The sequence below is a fragment of the Arachis stenosperma genome, chromosome 3 (assembly GCF_014773155.1).
Source record: "Arachis stenosperma cultivar V10309 chromosome 3, arast.V10309.gnm1.PFL2, whole genome shotgun sequence".
In the NCBI taxonomy this organism is placed as follows: Eukaryota; Viridiplantae; Streptophyta; class Magnoliopsida; order Fabales; family Fabaceae; genus Arachis; species Arachis stenosperma.
Window position 1 is genome coordinate 33,326,090 of NC_080379.1, and position 20,067 is coordinate 33,346,156.

Below are 20,067 nucleotides of genomic sequence, written 5' to 3' on the forward strand. Positions count from 1 at the left end.
GTCGCCCATGCGTTCGCGAGACTAGCTAAAATTTCACTTTCACACGTACATGTCATCGACGCGTACGCGTCACAGCAAAATTTTCCAACTTCAATTTGAGATTTTTATCGAAGACGTTGGGGGTAACGTTGGTTCACCAACGTTCCCACCAACGTTGGACCTCCTTTTTCATAACGTTGCCAGCAACGTTGGTGAGCCAACTTTGGCCACCAACGTTGCATATTAAGCTTGGAACGTTGCCTAGCAACATTGGTGAGCCAACTTTGGCCACCAACGTTGCTCCCTATCCTCTAGAAACGTTTGAGGTAACATTGGTGAGCCAACTTTGGCCACCAATATTGCTTTGTCCTCCTTTATCAACGTTTGAGGCAACGTTGGTGAGCCAACTTTAGCCACCAACGTTGCTCCCTTATCCTCTAACAACGTTTGAGGTAATGTTGGTGAGCCAACTTTGGCCACCAACATTGCCTTCTTTGCTTCTTCCTTGTCCCTCCTCTGCTTTTTTTCACCTATCATCAACCAAACAAATGCATCAAAGTCTTGCTATAATCACAAGATTTTTGCCTCATTCATAGCATCAAGTAAATCTTGCATAAATCTCATGAAAATGCACATAATTAACCATGTTTGATTGAATCAGGATATATATGAAATTTTCATCCAAATACTTACTTATTACTCAAGAAAGTGCATGAAACTAAATGAAAACAAATGAAAAAGACTTGTGAAACTAGCCTAAGATGTCTAGGCATCAATATATATATAAAATAATTTGTTAACACAAATCTGCATAAATATTTTTCTAAAGCAGCATATTTTCATGCAGCATCAAGCTTGTGTAAATCAAAGCGATTAAAGCAACAATGATGTGCAATAAGCCAAATGATATATATATTAAATCCACTAATGCAAGGGCGGCATTTAAGCCAAATAAACAGCTAGTTGGCCAGAACCATTTGCGGCGTGGGCAAGTGATTGTGGAGTAAGCATAATATCATATCCTCATCGATATGATACAAATTAAAGCTTTAATTTGAGCGTGGACTATTACAGGGTATTTTTGTCTTCACCGCTTTTACAAGCTTTTCTGATCAACCGTGTCTATAATATATGGTTTAATTTGAACAAGACAATCTCGGATGAATAGATTCGGTTTTGGACGGCTTAAAAATTTATTAATTAGCTGTAAGTATAGCCAAATCTGCAAAAGCCATGGTGGATAATACTAACTTTAAATGTGATTTGGAGCAAAGTTCAAAAGTTGTATTTAATTAAGAAAAAAGTATATTTGTACATTAGAATTGTTGTTTCAAGTTTCAACTGTGTACACTTAATAAATAACTATTAATTAGATGAATCAAACTAGAAAATCAACCTTTAATAGTCATCCTAAATTCTGAATATAACTAAATTTTAAATTTTCAAGAAAATGGGATCAGAAAAGTAATTTTCATATTAAAATAACAAATGGGAATTAAAAAATATATTTAATATTAATAAATTAATGAATACTAGATATAAAAATTGGTTTCCAATAATTTTTTTGGATTATAGTGTTCACACACTTTTGTTTCTCATTTTCTCCATTTATTATTATTATTATTATTTTAAATAGACATCCATTTAAAGAGTAATACTACATGACCAGTAAATATTATCCTTTTTAATTAGCACTTGACTAGCAATAATTTGCATTTATATTTACAGAATTTTGTACACAAAAAACATATATTTTTTATCGATATTTATCAGAGTTTGTACACACACATGAATTAATACAGTTTATGCTTATACTTTTCAAAATTTACACCTATAAATTAATAAAATTTATTTATTAAAAATAATTTAATATTTATATCAGTTAAGTGATGAACAAAAATATTAAAAATTACTTGTCCCTATGCAAATAACATTATCCCAATTTGCTTTCCACTATCATCCAATAGGGACTCTTTTAAGTTTTAACCCAAATCCTAAAGATTCCGTTCGTTGTTCTTATAAATAAGTTGCTTAAGATGTACTATGAGCTACTACACTCACTAATAAGTTTTGACCAGTTTGTGCTACCTGGCTACTTGTTTCTTTCTTGTCACTTTAAGAATTTCTTTTCTAAGACTATGGCCATTTCAATTAAGTCAAGACCATTTGTTCTCCTCCTAATTCTTGTGGCATTATTGCTTATAGTGAATTCAGAGGCAAGAAATGTCTCTAAGTTGTCTATAATGGACAATAAGATTAAGAATAAGGTTCTGAAGCGCGAATTGATCAACACCAACAATGTGAGACGACATAGCAAGTTGCAACCAAGAAGGTTAATGCAAGGAAGAGCAAGAATACAGAGAATGTCTCCCGATGGGCCAGACACTCAACATCACTAGCTACTCATATCAAATTGAGGAATTATATTTGATCAAATGTCTTTTTCGATTTTTAACTATTTTAAAAAAAATAAAACACTTTTTTGTATATAATTTAAAAAATTTTAGTCGATTTTTAATATTTAAGTAATTGGTCTAAGCGATACCTGTTAACTTGTTAGGAGTCACTTATATCGCTAATAAGGACTGCTTAGATCAATTATTTGAATAATTGAGAACTAATTAAAATTTTTTAAATTGTTAAAAAATGTTTTGTTTTTTGGACAAATAGTCAAGAACCGAAAATGACATTTACTCGTATTGTTTAAACAATTATCATCTTTATTTTGAATAAGTATCAATTTTTTATGTATTTAGATATAACTACCGAATCTAAATACATAAAACAAGTTTTTTTTTTAAAAAAAAAGAAAAATATTACTTTTGTTTTTGATTAATTGTCTACTTTATTTTGTTTGGTATAGAATAGAAAATTAATCTTTCAGTTAATAATTAGCCAACAAATAAATGAGATGAGAGGAAAATATAATGTTTGGTTGTTGCTGTTGAGAGAGAAACAAAAATTTTAAATAGAGAGAGTAATGTTGGCTCATTATTTGAAAAAAAGTATTAATTTTCTAACGAAACAGGATGAAAATTCAATGTACTTGGACAATTAATTGAAAATAGAAGGAATATAAGATTTTCTATTAAGAGAGCAATTTTTAAGTGGTTTATTTTCTTTATCAATTATTCTAGTTCATTTATAATGGCTCTCACAAAAAAGTTGTTAAACAACCCTACTATTGTCCGAATATAATTTCTCTATGAAATAGGTGGTAATCGGAGATATTACTGTTTCCACTTTCCACCCGGCAGATCAATCCGAATAAGCTCAATAGAAAATAATAATGTGGGTTTTCTCATGTTGGTATTTTAATCTATTCAAATGTATTAATAAGTTCAAACTTGAATGCTTTGACATCTACTTGTTTTTGGTTTGCTGCAAGGGTAAGCTAGCAAACTGAAATTCAGAGAAAATGAATGGGGGTGATGTATGTGAAGCAATTTTTGCTAATAATTTGTCATCTCATTTTTATTTGCACTACTTAAGTTTGTTTCAACTCTTCTTTAAATTTATTATATTCTCTTGCTGTGTGTGGCGAATAATCATCTATAAAGAGAGATGTCCACTCGAACTTTGGCTTAGACAAATTTAACTTGCGTTGTAAATATATGGCTTATGGCTCAAACCTAAGCTTGTTATTTTTTATTGATTTTTTATCCAAATTTGAGACATCTGTTAAAAAATTTGACAAGAATACAAATCTATTTAAAAAGCATATTTAGTGAATAATAACTCAAAATAATAAATTTAAAAAATCTGAATTAACATTAGATACATTTTAGAATTTATAATTTAAATTTTATAAATCATAATTTATTTATATGTCAATCGTTAGCTACATATCATAAACAATTTTTTTCATCTAAACAAATCAGAAACAACTACATCTACGAGAAAACATCAAGGTACATCTAATATATACAATCTTGACTAACATGGGCTATTAATTTTTTGAATTTAATTTTGGGTTTATTATGAGTATTAGATAAAAATCCAAACTAAAAATTATTTATGTTTATAAAAAGAAAATATTTTAACAAATCAGCCCAATAAACTTTATAAATTTTTTTCAAGTCTATAACCTGACATTTTTAGCCAATAGACTTTATAAAAAAAATTCAAATCTAGCATTTTTAATAAATCTAAATATGCTTACTTTTTTTTTACTTTTAAGTTGTTTTACTTCACCTAACAAAAAATTGTTGTAACATATGTTGTTACCCTCCTAAATATGAATATTTGTGTCAGATTCTATACTCTATTTCAAACTCTTTTTTACCACTTTTTTTTTTCTTCTAGTAAACTTTACCAACTCCAGGAAGGTTGGTTTTCTTTATCCGTCAAAAGGGAGTTAGTGTATCTATAGTATTTTTCTTTGAGCATACGCACAAATAGCGAATTAGGCTTAGTAGTAATTTGCCAAAACTGTTTATCCAACAAGGCTAGGTTTTGGACTCTGAGATCCTTGAATCCCAATCTGCCTTTCTTTTTGGGCCTGGTCATACAATCCTAACTAATCCAAGCCATCTTTCTCTCCATTCCATTTTGACCCCACTAAAACTGTCTTAGAATACCGTGTATTTCTTCCACTAGAGAATTTGGAAGCTTGAAACATGAAAGCATATATATTGGAATAGCTTCTCTGATAGCTCTGATTAAGACATGTCTTCCACCTGCTGATAACAGATTCTTCTTCCAAGCCTAAACTCTTTTCTAAACTTTATTCTTTATTGCACTGAATGTAGCCCTTTTAGATCTCTGAATAATGAATGGAAGACCTAGATATTTATCTTGGGCTCCCATACGCTTTATATTAAGTAACTCTGCTAGCTGTTGTTTTCTGCTGAGTGGGGTGTTTTGACTAAAAAAATTGCTGATTTGTGGAGGTTAACTTTCTGCCCGCTAAGCATCTCATATTCATTTAGTAGAGATATGATATTGTTGCATGATTCCTCATTAGCCTTCCTAAATAAGATACAATTGTCAGCAAAGAGAAGATGATTAACAGTTGGAGACCTTCTGTGAATCTGAATCCCCTGAATAGATTTATTTTGCTCTGCCTTGTGTAACAGATAGGATAATCCTTCCGCACAAAATAGAAATAGATAAGGTGATATGGGGATCTCCTTATCGAATACCCCTTGTTGGCTTAAAAAAGCTATAAGTTTGACCTTCTACAAGAACAGAGTAAGAAATAGTAATGACTAATTCTCTGATCCAAGAAATTCATCTAGTTTCAAAACCCATTCTCTCCATGATGAACCATAAAAAACTCCACTCAACATTATCATATGCTTTACTCATATCCAATTTAATAGCCATTTAACATTTCAATCCACACCTCTTAGTTTTGAGATAGTGCATACATTCATGAGCTATTAGAATATTATCAAAAATTAATCTACCCTTTAAAAACGCACTCTGGTTTGGACTTATTAAATTATTCATAAACTCCTGACGTCTATGTACCAGAATATTGGAAATAATCTTATAAAAGATAAGCTTCCAACCTGTGATATGTCTCTAGCATTCGGGATCTTAGGGATCAATCAAATCTGTGTACGGTAAAACGCCTTGAGCATTTTACCTCCACCAAAGAAGTTACGAACCACCTTAAAAAATCACCACTCATAATGTCCCAATAAAACTGGAAAAATCATGCTGTGATGCTATCCTCACTTGGAGAACTTTGAGGACAAACGCTGAAAGTAGATCTCTTGGTTTCCTCCATAGAGATTGGTCTTATTAGCCTCCGGTTTATGAAAACTGTAACCGGAGGACTGAAATCGCTGAATATGTCACCAAGTTCTAATGGGTCAACGGATGAAAATATTTTCTTGAAATAATTTTCATCCACCAGAGCTCTATGGATCTGAAACCACCTCACCATCGTTCCGAACTAGTCCCCAGATTTTATTTTTCTGGTTTCTAGCTTGGAACTTCTGATGAAAGAACTTTGTGTTGCTATCCCCTTCATTTAGCCACTTGCATCTTGATTTTTTCTTCCAAAAACTTTTTTCTTTTGATAGCTCCTCTTCTAATTTTTTTTCTCTACCTCTAACACCTCTAGCCCACTAAGATAACCTGCTATCCTCAACTATTCTAGCCGAAGATTTAGTTTTTCAATTACCTTCTTAGAGTTGGATTTGTTATGATGCTGCCACTACACTAGACAGTGCCTACAACACTTTAATTTCTGTGCCAAAATGAACATAGGTGAGCCATTAATTTTCATACTTCAAACTTCTGCTATTAGTGCCCCTATATCCTCCATCTCACACCATCGCTCCTGAAATTTAAATATTCTTTTGGTAGACCATCATCTTGGAGGATCCAAATCAAGTAAGAGAGGAGCGTGATCTGAACCATTCTCCAATAATCTTCTTACCACCGCATCTAGATAAGTCTCCCTCTAAACCATTCCAGTCATAAAACGATCAAGTCTCTTCCTAATTAACACCTCTCCAGCCCTCCTATTTGACCATATGAATCGTTGTCCTATCATCCCAAGATCAACCAATTAATTATCGTTAATGAAACCATTGAAATTTTTAATAGAGGCATCAGACCTTAAATTCCCTCCCTCATTTTCTCCATAATTTGTAATTGCATTAAAATCACCCAAAATGATAAAGCTACCTTCAAATTGTTGAAGTCGAGAAGAAAGTTCTTCGAATTGATTGATTCGAGTCAGTTCATTAGTGCTTAAGTAAACTCCAACCAACCCCCAACTCACATTCTTATTCTCATCTTTAACCGAAGCAATTATGAAAAAAGTGTTTTGAAACAGAATGTGTACTTCCACATTCCATGCTAGAGTCATTCCTCCTGATGTTACATTCAGGTCCACTAGTATGAAACTTTGATATCTGCATGATCTGACTTTACGTTCCACCATTTGAGATTGGTTTTTAGTTTCACAGAGAAAAACCACTTCAGGAGAGTGGGGTTGGCAAATTCCTTTAAGATTGTGGACTGTCAGGGGTCTCCCCAAACCCCGACAGTTCCACATTTGGACTCTCATGGTGTATTAGGTGCCACTAAACGGCTGGCACCCTCCACCATCTCCTAATCCGATCTCCAACAACTCTTCCAGTTAATGATTCTGAAACTATCTCCAGTTCATATTCCGCCCTTCTTTTAGTCTCGGACAGCATTTCTATCCCTCTATGGTTTGATCTAGCCATCTATTTTAGCCTTTTATAATTGACGGAGTATTCAGCAGCAGGAGTACTTGACATGCGGTTTTTAGTTAGGACCCTTGTGTTAGCATGCTTCATTTGGAAACTACTTGTTCCTCCCAACTGGATCTTATTCGAGCTTATAACTATAGCATCTTCTATACTCCTATCATTCTCCTTTTTCTCATCGCGTCTTTCATTCCTAGCAGGACTCTTGAGTCCTTGATCATACCTTTTTTTATATTTGACATTCAAGTTCAAAAATTCATCTACCAGGCAGTTTGGAAGCAGTTTCTTTTTGTAAAGCGGATGACCCGCTTGAAAGCTCTTTTCTCCCTTTCTCTCTTCGTCTTCCTTAGTCTCCACCCTTATACCAATTTGATCAGCTATGATCCATTCTCATATCTTATCTTCCCTTAACTTATTTTTCTTTATATCCTCCAAAAACACAACACACGTTTTGTGGTTATGGCCTATAGTTGCACAGTATGTACATACCGTCCCTAGCCTTTCATACCGAACCGCCACTCTAATTGGAGATTTGTCAGGACCAGCGACCTTAAGAGAGTCTTTTACAGCTCGATTTCCATCAATAACCATCCTTGCTTTAATGATACGCGTCTCTCTCCCTTTAACATCAAATCGTTCCACATCCATCACCTTATCAATCCCTTCACCAAGCATTTCAAGCAACCTCTAGTGTCTTAAAGGTTTTAGGAACCCCCCAAAATTGGACCCATATTGGTATCGCATTGATTAGTTGTTCTCCAATGCACACCCCCCTCTTTCCAACGCTGGACATGGAGAGCATAATCCTTGAAAAGCCATGAAGAGCCTCTCTCAATTCTCATAACAACCCACTCGTTATCGAAGAAGAATTGGAATTGATTATGGTCAATCTCCTTTACTCGAAACTCTACTGGTCTCCCCCAAATTGCTTTAAGCGCCCCATCCATGGTTCCGATTGAAAATGATTTATCAGCAAAAAGTCTTCCAACCAGACTATTAATGCAGTTGTGAATAGCTCCCTTTATATCCTCCTCTGACAATTATATTACATCATCCATCTCTTCATTACTAAAAAAATGGAGCCAATTAAATTTCCTCCACTTTTTGCCATCATTCAGAGAGGTAATGCCAAGAGAAAATAATAGAGAGGAACCTGTATGCATAGTTATCAAACCCAGAGTGGATCGGCCAATTCAATAAAAAATCAGTGAACCAAATCTTAAACCGGTCCAAATGACTCTTCTAACCATTTCTGTAATTGACCCACAAAAAACTGGTTTGACTCGCTTTAAACCGGTCAATTTTGGAACCGGACATATTTGACCAGCGGGTCATTATCCTCAAAAATTAACATTATTGAGTCCGAACTTGGGACTTTATTGATCTTTCACTGGAGCAACTTGACCTTTAATATTATTTGGGTAAATAATTATATATATTATAAAAGCAACGCCAAGCACTTATTAAGTTATTATACTAAAGACTAATAATTATATATATTATACTAAAAGTAATTATATTTAAATTAAAGCAATACAACTTGAAAAATATAAAATATTATTTTTATTCTTCCATAATAATATTGTATTTGTTTATTTTATAGTTAATTTTGATATACTAACAATATAAAATATTTTACATAATTAATAATTACCTCTGTTTTTTTAAATAACTATTTATGTTGTTAATATAAAAAATAATTATTTTTGTTGACATAGTGTTACATAATTAAATATAATACATCAAAATTTTAATTTTATTATAATTGTATATATTTATTTAATTATTACCGGGTCAAACAGTTCGACCAGTGATCCAGTGGTTGAACAATTAACCCAGTGATCCAGTAATTTTGTCGGGTCGATTGCCGGTTCGATTCTGATAACTATGCCAAATGATGACTCTGAATTAAGAATAAAATTGTAATATGTATAGAAAATGTTGACCTTGACAGGACAAAAACTCTGTTTAATTAAAAATCCTAGTAGAACATATTGACCCTTGATGGTCTTATTACTAACATTTAAAATGTCTTGTTTTTATCTTAAAACATTATATATTGTCCTATTTTAGTCTTTTAATTAAAATTAAAAAATTTTTCTTTCAAAAATATCATTTCTTCCGGACTTTCTTTTATATGGCAGTAAAAATTATATTTATTGTTATCACGGTGATTATTATAGTGATTTCAAAATAACAATAAAGAAAAAAAGTTTAAACTTCAATAAAAAAAACTAAAATAAAATGAAATAAAAGTAAAATATTTTAAATGTTGACGAAATTAGAACTTAAATGTTAAAGAATAATTCAATACTTTACTCTATAATTAGTTATAAGGTCCACGACAAGCGTCTAGCATGGATTTGTCATATGCCTTATATATATAGATGACCCTTCTTAAGATTTAATGTTCACTATTTTGTTAATAGCATTTAGCAAATTGAAGTTTAGTATGGAACCATTCTTCTGCCATTGTTTCCTGCAATTGAACAACCTACAAAAACAATATTAGACTCCGATTGCTAATTCCAATCACTGTACACACACATTCCAATCACTGTACACACACATATTTTATGACTTTCTTGTCTGTCTTTGTTTATGTCGGATATATACACAAACCAAGCCTAATAGTGACTACAGAAATTAACCTGAGAAACAGTTCTCTGTTCTTTCTGTTTTTCATTTTCCAAAATCATAAGCATCCTTGCGGCGAAGGCTATGAAGCTAGTAGATCTTCCTTTCAGAATGTTGAAAGAGTCAACCAAATTAAATGAATTAAAACTGCATACACCAATTGGATTATTCAAAGCCATAAATTAATCTCAAAAGGATCACTATGAATCAAATGGTGAATCCTCAATGGGTTTGATAATCAATCTCTTTTGTAACAAGCTGCTCTCACAGATATTATTAAATTGGGGCCTCGACCTAATTCTAAATAACACAACAAAGCAGCCATAACCGCTGCCAACATTACAAATGTCCTGAAATTGCAAAATTTCAACATGCCAAACTATTTAAATTATTGCTTGGCGAATTTGATTCCCTTCTCAATAGATGCCAAGAGCTCAGGCTTAAGGTTTTCAAGGCCTTGTTTCTCATAATCTGAAAGAGCCCCCAATCCCAGAACTTCCTCCACACCATTCTTTCCGAGTCTCACCTGCAAGATATTTCCACATTTTTATCAGTGCCAGGAAACTGAGAAATTACCATGATCACTGTTTCTACAGAAAATAGATTCATAAACCAGATGGCGATTCATGGCTAAATAACAAGGTATTTAATGCATGTGGTGCAGTATTATTTGAAATACGGAATACAAGTGAATGAGCAACAAAGCATTGACCTTTGAAGCGAAGAAAGGAAGTTCAGTGACATTAGATTGCACAAATGAGCACTCAACAACATCTGGGACACCATTGAGGCCCTTGAGACAAGCGTCGGCAAAGAGGGCTCCGGCATAGCTGTAGCAGTCATAATTTTTGGCTTATATTATCTGTGTTAAGATCAAGAATAGTTTCCACATACACACAATAATAAAACCCACACTTACGCCATTGACAAAGTTGCAGAACCCTTTCCTGCCTTGGCTTCAACAACTTCCGTTCCACCATCTTGTGTTCTCTTCGTAAGAGCTACTATGACATCATGATCCAAATTGGCTTTCGGTGTTGCCTACAGTAGTGAAGGATGGTTTTAAAAGGTCAGTAAATGCACACTAAGCTAATCACAGGAAGATAAAAGTTGAAGAACAACAAGGTACTTGAGAAAATAATGGCAGAATAGTGATGCCTGCATGGCCACCTACAACCGGTACATTGACCCCTGCATGCATATGAAAAAGAAGCCATAAGTTGTTATGTAAAATAAAAGTAAGACATTAGTGTAATTATGAGTTTCCCACACTCAACATACCAGCAACTGGAACATTGGCCTTTCCAGCATAAAAAGTTTTTGCCCTAACAACATCAAGGGTGGTGACCCCAAACAACCTCTTCTCATCATATGTTCCTGCTTTCTTGAAAACCTCGGCAGCAATGGGAACAGTGGAGTTCACAGGATTGCTAATCATGTTAACAAGGGCCTGATTGATCAAATAAGTTTAAAAAAAATCAGTATCAAAAAATCTAAACTGACCATAAAAGGGTATATCCTAAAGTGCATTAGCACAGAGCATAACAAATTTCCTCCAAACATAGATTTAATGTGTAAAAATACTCGGTATGCAATGCATTTGATGTGATGAATAGTATACTCCAACCCTGGTCTCCAAATTACCAAATTAGTGTAAAATCTTTATTTTAAATTCACACCTACACATAAACAACTATAAGCCATCAAATCCAATAGAATTATTAACCACTCGGATTCACCAGAATATTTTGTTTTGAATGAAAATGATATAGAAAAAGTCAAAAACCAAACTTCAAGTGCAGCTCATAGAATATAACACATTTCTGATTTCGTTCACCGAAGCATATAACATATTTTTCCTGGCCAAATACAAGTATACAACACTGACAACCACATAAAAACAAAATATAAAAGCAACTAAAGGAAAGATATACTCACCTTGGGGCAGTACTTGGAAATAGCAGTGCACAGAGACTTGACAATGCCGGCATTAATGTTGAAGAGATCATCGCGAGTCATTCCAGGCTTCCTGGGAACACCAGCTGGGATTATAACGACGTCAGCTCCCTCCAAAGCTTTTCCAAGCTCTCCTTCACCTTGATATCCAGCGACCTACACTCACAATTCACAAATAACTCAATCAATTCGCTCCAAAAAACCAGATCTGGTGTTGACGTGGCTAGGTTGTTTGTACCTCAGATCTGGTGTTGACGTGGCTGACATCAGCGGCGACGCCGGGGGTGCCGGCGATATCGTAAAGGGAGAGGCTAGAAACGAGTGGGTTGAGCTTCATGAGGAGGGATAGGGGCTGGCCGATGCCACCGGCGGCCCCGAGAACAACGACCTTGCGCTCGGGGGTCGACTCGGAGGAGTAGCCACGGCGAGCGAGCTGAGAGGAGCCGCGGGACACGGCTGACTGGAGGGATCTGAGCATCGAAGGCTTAATCATTCTGCTTCTGCGGCGGCTTCCCCGAGAAAACGAGAGAAAAGGGTTTGAAGGAAAATGGAGAAGGGATTGAGAGTAATGCGATAGACTGACCGCCTCCCAATTTATAATAATGTAGGATTCTCAAGAAAAGTTTCCAATAAATATTTTGTTCCATATATGTGGCTCAATTTTTAAGAAAATTTTTCAATTTAATCAAAATATGCATGTGGTTCATGCCTAATTGTAAGAACGGGACCGAACCGGCTAATCTGACCATGAATTGGTTATTTGGCCAGTTTGGTTGATCAATTTGATCGGATAAGATAAAAAATCAGAGCAAATCATGTTGAACCGTTTGATTTTGATGAAAACTGACAAATTAACAATTTTGTGTAATCCAATCGGTTCAAAATTCTTTTCTTTTTCTTTTACCAAAACGATGTCGTTTTGGTCTTTAAAAAAAACACTCAAACCCTATTTACCCTAATATCCTAAACGTCACCCTAGTCTCACTACCCCCTCCAGCCCTCCTCGAAGGCTCTCTTCCTCACCTCACCGCCGGCCGTCTTTCTCTTTGGATGCAACTTTGAGTTTTTTTTGTATTTTTATTATTTCAGGTGAAACTCGGATCAATTTGGCAGAATTTTGAACAAAAAGACGAAGTTTCGAAGTTGCCCCCTTGGGAGCTAAATGCTAGCTTGGCGTTTAGCGCCAGCAACCAGCGAACTCAGAAGGCATTCTTCCCCCCCTGGGGCGCTAAACGCCGATCCTGGTGTTTAGCGCCAATCAATCCGGATCCAACCTCTTCTGAGGGGTATCTTTAGTGGATTTAGCTTTTTAAGTATTATCTTATCTTTTATTTTGTAATTTTTATTTACAAATAAAATCTTTTAGGTTTAGAATTTATTATTTTATTTTAGTTTCAAATCAAATTATGTTAGATATAAAAGGAAAAAGATACACCTTTTAGGAGATCTTCGCACTTCCGCACTTTCATACTTTTTAGAACCCTTGTTTTCTCTGTAAGTCATGAGCCACTAAACCTCCTCGGTTAAGGTTAACAGCTCTGTTTATTTCTATGGATTAAGACTATTGCTTTTCTATTTTAATTAATGTATTGATTCAGTTTCAAGGATTGCTTTTGTTCTTCATCTTATGAATTTGAGTAGAACGACAATATAACCCTTATTCTCTTGTGATTCTCGACAGAGCTATCTCGCTTGAACAATAGCTTGAAAGTAAATTCCTCCTAAATTGCTAATTACTTGAACTATTCAGGATATGTGGCATATAATCCTCTTAGCTTTGGGTAATTAGGGTTTCTGTGGCCATAAACTAGATTTAAACTTAACCCTCTAGTCTATGATTAAGTGACCAAGATATTGGCGATTAATTTAGGTTAGAGGAGACTAAATCACTAAGATTAGGGTTTAGTCAATTACAGTTTGCTATGAAATGAATCTTGCATGATTAAAATAATTGGTAAGAAAACTTAATCCGGATGAATAAATGGTGGACGAAATTGTGATTCAAATTCTTGTATCATTTGTGATCAATGTCTTAATTATGGCTCTGGTGGAATTCACAACTCCGTTCAACTAACCAGCAAGTGTACTGGGTCGTCCAAGTAATAACCTTACGTGAGTAAGGGTCGAATCCACAGAGATTGTTGGTATGAAGCAAGCTATGGTCATCTTGTAAATCTCAGTTAGAGAGATTAAAGGGGAATTGTGATTATTGGAATAATAAATAAAAAGGAATAATAAAAGGGATAGAAATACTTATGCAGATTCATTGGTAGGAATTTCAGATAAGCGGAATGGAGGTGCTGTAGAGCTCTAGGACGCCTGCTCTCCTATTCCTTCTACCCAATCCTTCTTACTCCTCTCCATGGCAAGCTTTGTATAGGGGTTCACTATCAGCTGTGGCTACTTTCATTCCTCTCGGGGAAATAACCTGCACGGCTGTCACTCGCACAGCTAACCAGTCTGGAGGCATCACCCATGGTTGATAGCTACATCCCATCCTCGCAGTGAAAGCTAATGCACGCACTCTGTCACAGTACGGCCAATCACCGGTTGGTTCCCGCTCCTACTGGAATAGAATCCCTCTTTTGCGTTTGTCACTAACGCCCAGCAGGTTAAAGTTTGAAGCACGTCACAGTCATTCATGAACGGAATCCTACTCGGAATACCACAGACAAGGTGAGACTTTCCGGATTCCCAGGATCCTACTCGGAACACCACAGACAAGGTTGGACTTTCCGGATCTAGATGAATGCCGCCATCTATCTAGCTTATACCACGAAGATTCTGTTGGGGAATCTAAGAGATATACATTCAAGCCTTGTTACACGCAGAACGGAAGTGGTTGTCAATCACGCGCGTTCATAAGTGAGAATGATGATGAGAGTTATTAGCTCATCACATTCATCATGTTCTTGAGTACGAATGAATATCTTGGAATAAGAATAAGATAGAGAATTGAATAAAAGAAAATAGAACTTCATTAATCTTTGAGGTACAGCAGAGCTCCACACCCTTAATCTATGGTGTGCAGAAACTCCACCGTTGAAAATACATAAGCAAGAGGTTCAGGCATGGCCGAATGGCCAGCCCTCTCCACGTGATCAATGATCTCCTAAGATGAAGAATAAAATAAAACTGAGACCAAAGATGATTGATACATTAGTAGATCATCCTATTTATAATAAACTAGCTCCTAGGGTTTACATGAGTAAGTAATTGATGCATAAATCCACTTCCGGGGCCCACTTGGTGTGTGCTTGGGCTGAGCTTGATTTATCCACGAGCAGAGGCTCCTCTTGGAGTTGAATTTCGAGTTATGATGTGCTTTGGGCGTTCAACTCCGGATTATGACGTTTTTCTGGCGTTTAACTCCAGAAAGGAGCGTGTATTTGGCGTTCAACGCCAGTTTGCGTCGTCATTCTTCGAATAAAGTATGGACTATTATATATTGCTGAAAAGCCCTGGATGTCTACTTTCCAACGCCGTTGAGAGCGCGCCAATTGGAGTTCTGTAGCTCCAGAAAATCCATTTCGAGTGCAGGGAGGTCAGAATCCAACAGCATCAGCAGTCCTTTTGTCAGCCTTTTTCAGAGTTTTGCTCAAATCCCTCAATTTCAGTCAGAATTTACCTGAAATCACAGAAAAACACACAAACTCATAGTAAAGTCCAGAAATGTGAATTTAACATAAAAACTAATGAAAACATCCCTAAAAGTAGCTCAAACTTACTAAAAACTATATAAAAACAATGCCAAAAAGCGTATAAATTATCCGCTCATCAATAAACAACTCCGAAACCTTAATTGTTTTCTCTCATAGATTTTACACCAAACCTTTTATTTGCTCTCTTTTTCTCTGAATTTCTGTTTTATGAGTTTCATAACCCTCATACACAACTTTCTACTTGCCTGACTAAGTGAGTCATTCGACCATTGTTGCTCAGTCCATCAATTCTCGTGGGATCAATCCTCACTCACTTGAGGTATTACTTAGTACGACTCGGTACACTTGCTGATTAGTTTATGGATATAGAAAATCCGCACCAATGTCAAGAGGCTTTAACTTTCCATTATAAATTTTGAAGTCAACACACATATGCCTAACATAAAGGCTATCATTAGCACCAATGACTTCAGTCTTTCCTTCATCAGTCCAAAGGAGAAGACTTTGATGCATAGTCGAAGGTACAACTCCCACGCTAAAAATCCAGTCATGGCCAAGCAAAGCATAATAATTGGCTCTTGAAGGGACCACCACAAACACATTCTTCCTTATCAATGACCTAACATTAACCATAAGGGTGACTAAACCTTTAGCTAGCGTCAAGACCCCCTTATAGACTGTCACTGAAATATTTGTCTGCACAAGGTCATCGACATGTTTTTCAACCATAAGCAACATTCTTTCTAGAAGTAGACTAATGGCAGCACCACCATCAACCAGCACCTTATTAACAAGAAAGCCACTCATCGTAGCTTTGATATGTAGTGGTTGAATATGTGCCTTTTGCTTTTCAGTCAGTTTATTGAAATACCCTACATCTTCATCCTCAAAAATAAAAGCATAGGCCTCTTTATCTCCTGAGTTAGCATTAAAATCCCCATTAAGACTGCGTTTATGATAACTTACAAACTCAGCATGTATAATGGAAATAGTGCCAACCATCTCCTCATCCCCTTCCTCAAAATAATCTTCAACGAGGTCAGGATCAGTACTAGTATTTACATTTGATTTGGCAGGTGAGGCATCGATGGCCTTGCCCTTTCCTTCAGCTACTATAGGCTCTTTACGTTTCACAAATGACTTGCCATCAATTGTAAAAACCACCTGATCTAAAACAGATGGTTTGGCCCCCTTGTCAATAGATGTTGAAGCAACATTAAGTTGCCTCGGCTACATCGTTGACCACCTAGATTTTCCTCGGTTCTTCCTCGAGGATATGGATTACAACCTCAACCTCAACCTCGCCCATGATTGCACTTTTGAGATTTTTGTAGCTGATACTCTCTAAATTCTAGATCCCTAAATTTTTGACAATTTTTAATCCACATAACTCTAATGGCTTGGGATCAACGAAAAGAAGAAAAATAATTATCCTGAGGGTTTTAAGAAGATTGACCTTCAAGACATTGAGTCGGATGTTTCTGTCGAGTCTGCTCTTCTTTATGAGTGAGCTCTTTCTTTATCATTTCTTTCTAGAATATAGTTGTCACTTCAGCATCAAAGATGATATTGCATCTTGGAAAAAATGAGACATCTCTGCCTTTCAGCTTTTGATGCATTAAGAAATCCAAAAATCCTTCTCCAACACTAGGGTATACTTGTCAGATATTAGCTTCGAAATCAGAAGTGTCGAACTCAAGAGAGGTGAAACCATCCATGTTAACTCCCAAGAATTGGGTTTCAACAAAACTTGCATTCATCTCAAAGGGACCAGTGTCGACCTTCATGTCTTTTTTGCTTTCATCAAATTTCAATATGCCTTCTATAATAGCCTCTTAAATTAAGGTCCCTGAAAACGAACACAATTGTTAGTCGAATGGCTAGTTGCTTGATGAAATTTGCAATAAGGTTTTCCTTTAAGTTCTTTAATAGAAGGCAAAATTTGTCCTTTAGGTAAAACCAATTGCTTATCTTTTAGCAGCACATCAAATATTTGTTCCAATTTTGTAATATCAAAACTGTATTTTTTAGGATTAAGTACTTTTTTCGTAACTAAGGTTTGAGGTCAAAATCAAAATCGTCCCCGACCTTTTTTTCTTAGTAAAATCATCCTTAATGTTACAAAACGTTATAAAATAAAAAATTAAAAAAAAATTAAAAAGCCCCCCTTCCCTTCACCCTCATCCCAACCCACCCCTTTTTGGTTTTTTGCCGTAACTCACCCACACAAAGAAAACAAAAAACAGAAGGAGAATAGTGAACACGAGGGAGAGAAAGAGAGAAAAGAATGGGGGATGACGACACCGACGTAGATAAGGAGAGCTCGCTGGTGTAGGTGCAGCGCTAGCCTTCGTTCAGCCTCTTCGCAATGTTGCACCTCCAGTCTTTCCTGCTCCTCGTGCCGCACCGTGCCTCCTCGCAACGCCGACTTGCATTCTTCTTCCTTGCAGCGTCATGCGTTCGTTCTGCCTCCTGTAGTGTTGCCCCTCCATTCTGCCTCCTCGTCGTGCTGCACCTCCTTTCTACCTCCATTCTGCTATTTTTCTCTTTCGTTGAATTTCTTGTTTATTTGAAAAAAATTGGTTTATTTTTGAAAAAAATTTGTTGCAGTTGGTTCTGTTGTTACTGAATTTGTGTTGTTATTTCATTGTAATTACTAATTTGTAATAATATCTTTTCTATTATTGCTGATTTTGGATGTGAAACCGTGGTTGATGATTGTTGAATTATTATTTAATATAAAACTTCTGTTGATTTATTGTGGTTGTTGTTGTTGCTGAATTATTGCTCGTGAGTTTTTTAAGTATAAAAAAAGAGGGTTCAGGTAGAAAGAAAATGGTTGGGGGTAGTGGGTGGGTGGTAGTGATTTGGGCAGAGTTAAGGTTATGCTTGTGATTGTTTTGTTGCAATAAGAGAAGAAAGGGTCAAGGCAGTGGTGTGATGGAAGTGGGAGGAGTGTTGAGGGTGGGGAGTAAATGGCAGAGGCAAAAAATGGAAGGAGGAGACACTACGATTTCGATTTTCTTCCCTTGCTGTCTTTCTCTCTTCTTCGTTCTTCCTTTTTTTCTTTTTTCTTTTTTTAATTTTTGAAGAACATATACATGAGTTCTTCCTTTTTAATTTTTTTAATTTATGTTGTTGTTAATTTTATGATTATTGCTGTTGTTGGATTGTTGATTTATTTTGTGATTGTTGCTGTTGCTGAATTGTTAATTTATTTTGTGGTTAGGGGTTAGTGATGAGGGAGAGTAGTAGTTTGGGAGAAAGAGAGAGAGAAAGAGGCTCGGTAATGATGATGAAGGGGTTGGGGGTTAGTAGTGAGGGAAAGTTTTTTTTAGGGCAAAATCGTCTGAAAAATATTGTTTATGGATAAAATGAAGATTTTATAACGTTTTGTAACGTTGAGGATAATTTTAATAAGAAAAAAAGATTGAAAACGATTTTGATTTTGACATAAGATCTTAGGGACGAAAAAAGTACTTAACCCTATTTTTTACTACTCTTATAATTGACTCGCTAGGTTTATCGATGGACAAATATAAGGTGGACCTTTTTCAATTCAACCATATCGACCTCAAGAAATTCTTATTAAGAATCTTCACTTGAAGACTCCATTTTGACATACGAGACCTTTTCTTTTCGTGCTTGTAATTTTTATATTTATTTTTTAATTCTTTTTTCTCTTTCTTAAACAACTCGACTTGCCTAACTCTTTCAACTAATTGGGTTAAGTCAGGAATATGTGAATTCACTAACTTTCAACGCAAATTAAAGCTCAAACCCATAATATCCATTTTAACAATCTCGCTTTCAGAAATTGATACATAACATCGATTGTAAGCATTTTTTAATCGAATCACGTAATCATCTATCGATTCATCATCTTTTCATTTTAATGCAAACAAGACTGTCTATGTTACCTTCAACTCTCCATTATAAAATTGGTTATGAAAAGCATTTTTTAATTGTGCCCATGTCAAAATCAAATCGGGTCTCAAATTTGAAAACTAAGTAAAAAGCGTTTTTTGTCAAATAAGAAGAAAAAAAATTAATTTTCAAATGCACATTGTTTGCTAAATTTTCTAGTTCAACCATATATTAAGCAATATGCTCAAAAGTTTATACATACGTCTCGACACTGGGCAAGCGGTAAACTGCCACGAACCTTACCAAGTCAAAGCTCAAACAATTTTATTTCCAAATTCATAATAAATCATCCATTCATAATCATTCAAAATCATTTATTAAAGCTAGATTCATCATATACATATCACATTACACACTTTTCATTTTCTAACTCATTATGTCTCAAGCCTTCTTCACTTCCAAGTTACCTCACCTTCCTAGTTCAATTCCCTTCACTATCATTACACTCAAATCTAGGGTCTTAGAGAGTAGAAATAAAGGTTTAGAAGTTCAAAATCATGTTTAAAATCCCAAAATACATGTTGCTGAAAAATAGGGTATGTGCGTGCTCACACGTGTACAAACTTTTAAAGGTATGCGTATGCACCAGGGTGTGTGAACGCAATCAACAGCAACCATGTCTATGTGTGTGCGTACGCACCATAGTGTGCGTATGCACACTTACTGAAAACCACAGGGTGTGCGTGCGCACACCGCTTGTGCGTACACAC

The 20,067-nt window shown here is 35.4% G+C and overlaps 1 protein-coding gene across 1 annotated transcript; it reads right to left on the reverse strand.

Annotated features, from left to right (window-relative positions):
• Window positions 1-9,994: 9,994 nt before the first annotated feature.
• LOC130969105 (malate dehydrogenase, mitochondrial) lies at window positions 9,995-12,353 on the reverse strand. Its single transcript, XM_057894691.1, has 7 exons — window positions 12,007-12,353; window positions 11,751-11,924; window positions 11,094-11,262; window positions 10,942-11,003; window positions 10,732-10,853; window positions 10,525-10,642; window positions 9,995-10,338 (listed from the first exon to the last, which is right to left on the reverse strand). Exons 1-7 carry the CDS (start codon window positions 12,259-12,261, stop codon window positions 10,201-10,203), a joined length of 1,038 nt encoding a protein of 345 aa, XP_057750674.1. The 5' UTR covers window positions 12,262-12,353; the 3' UTR covers window positions 9,995-10,200.
• Window positions 12,354-20,067: the final 7,714 nt, after the last annotated feature.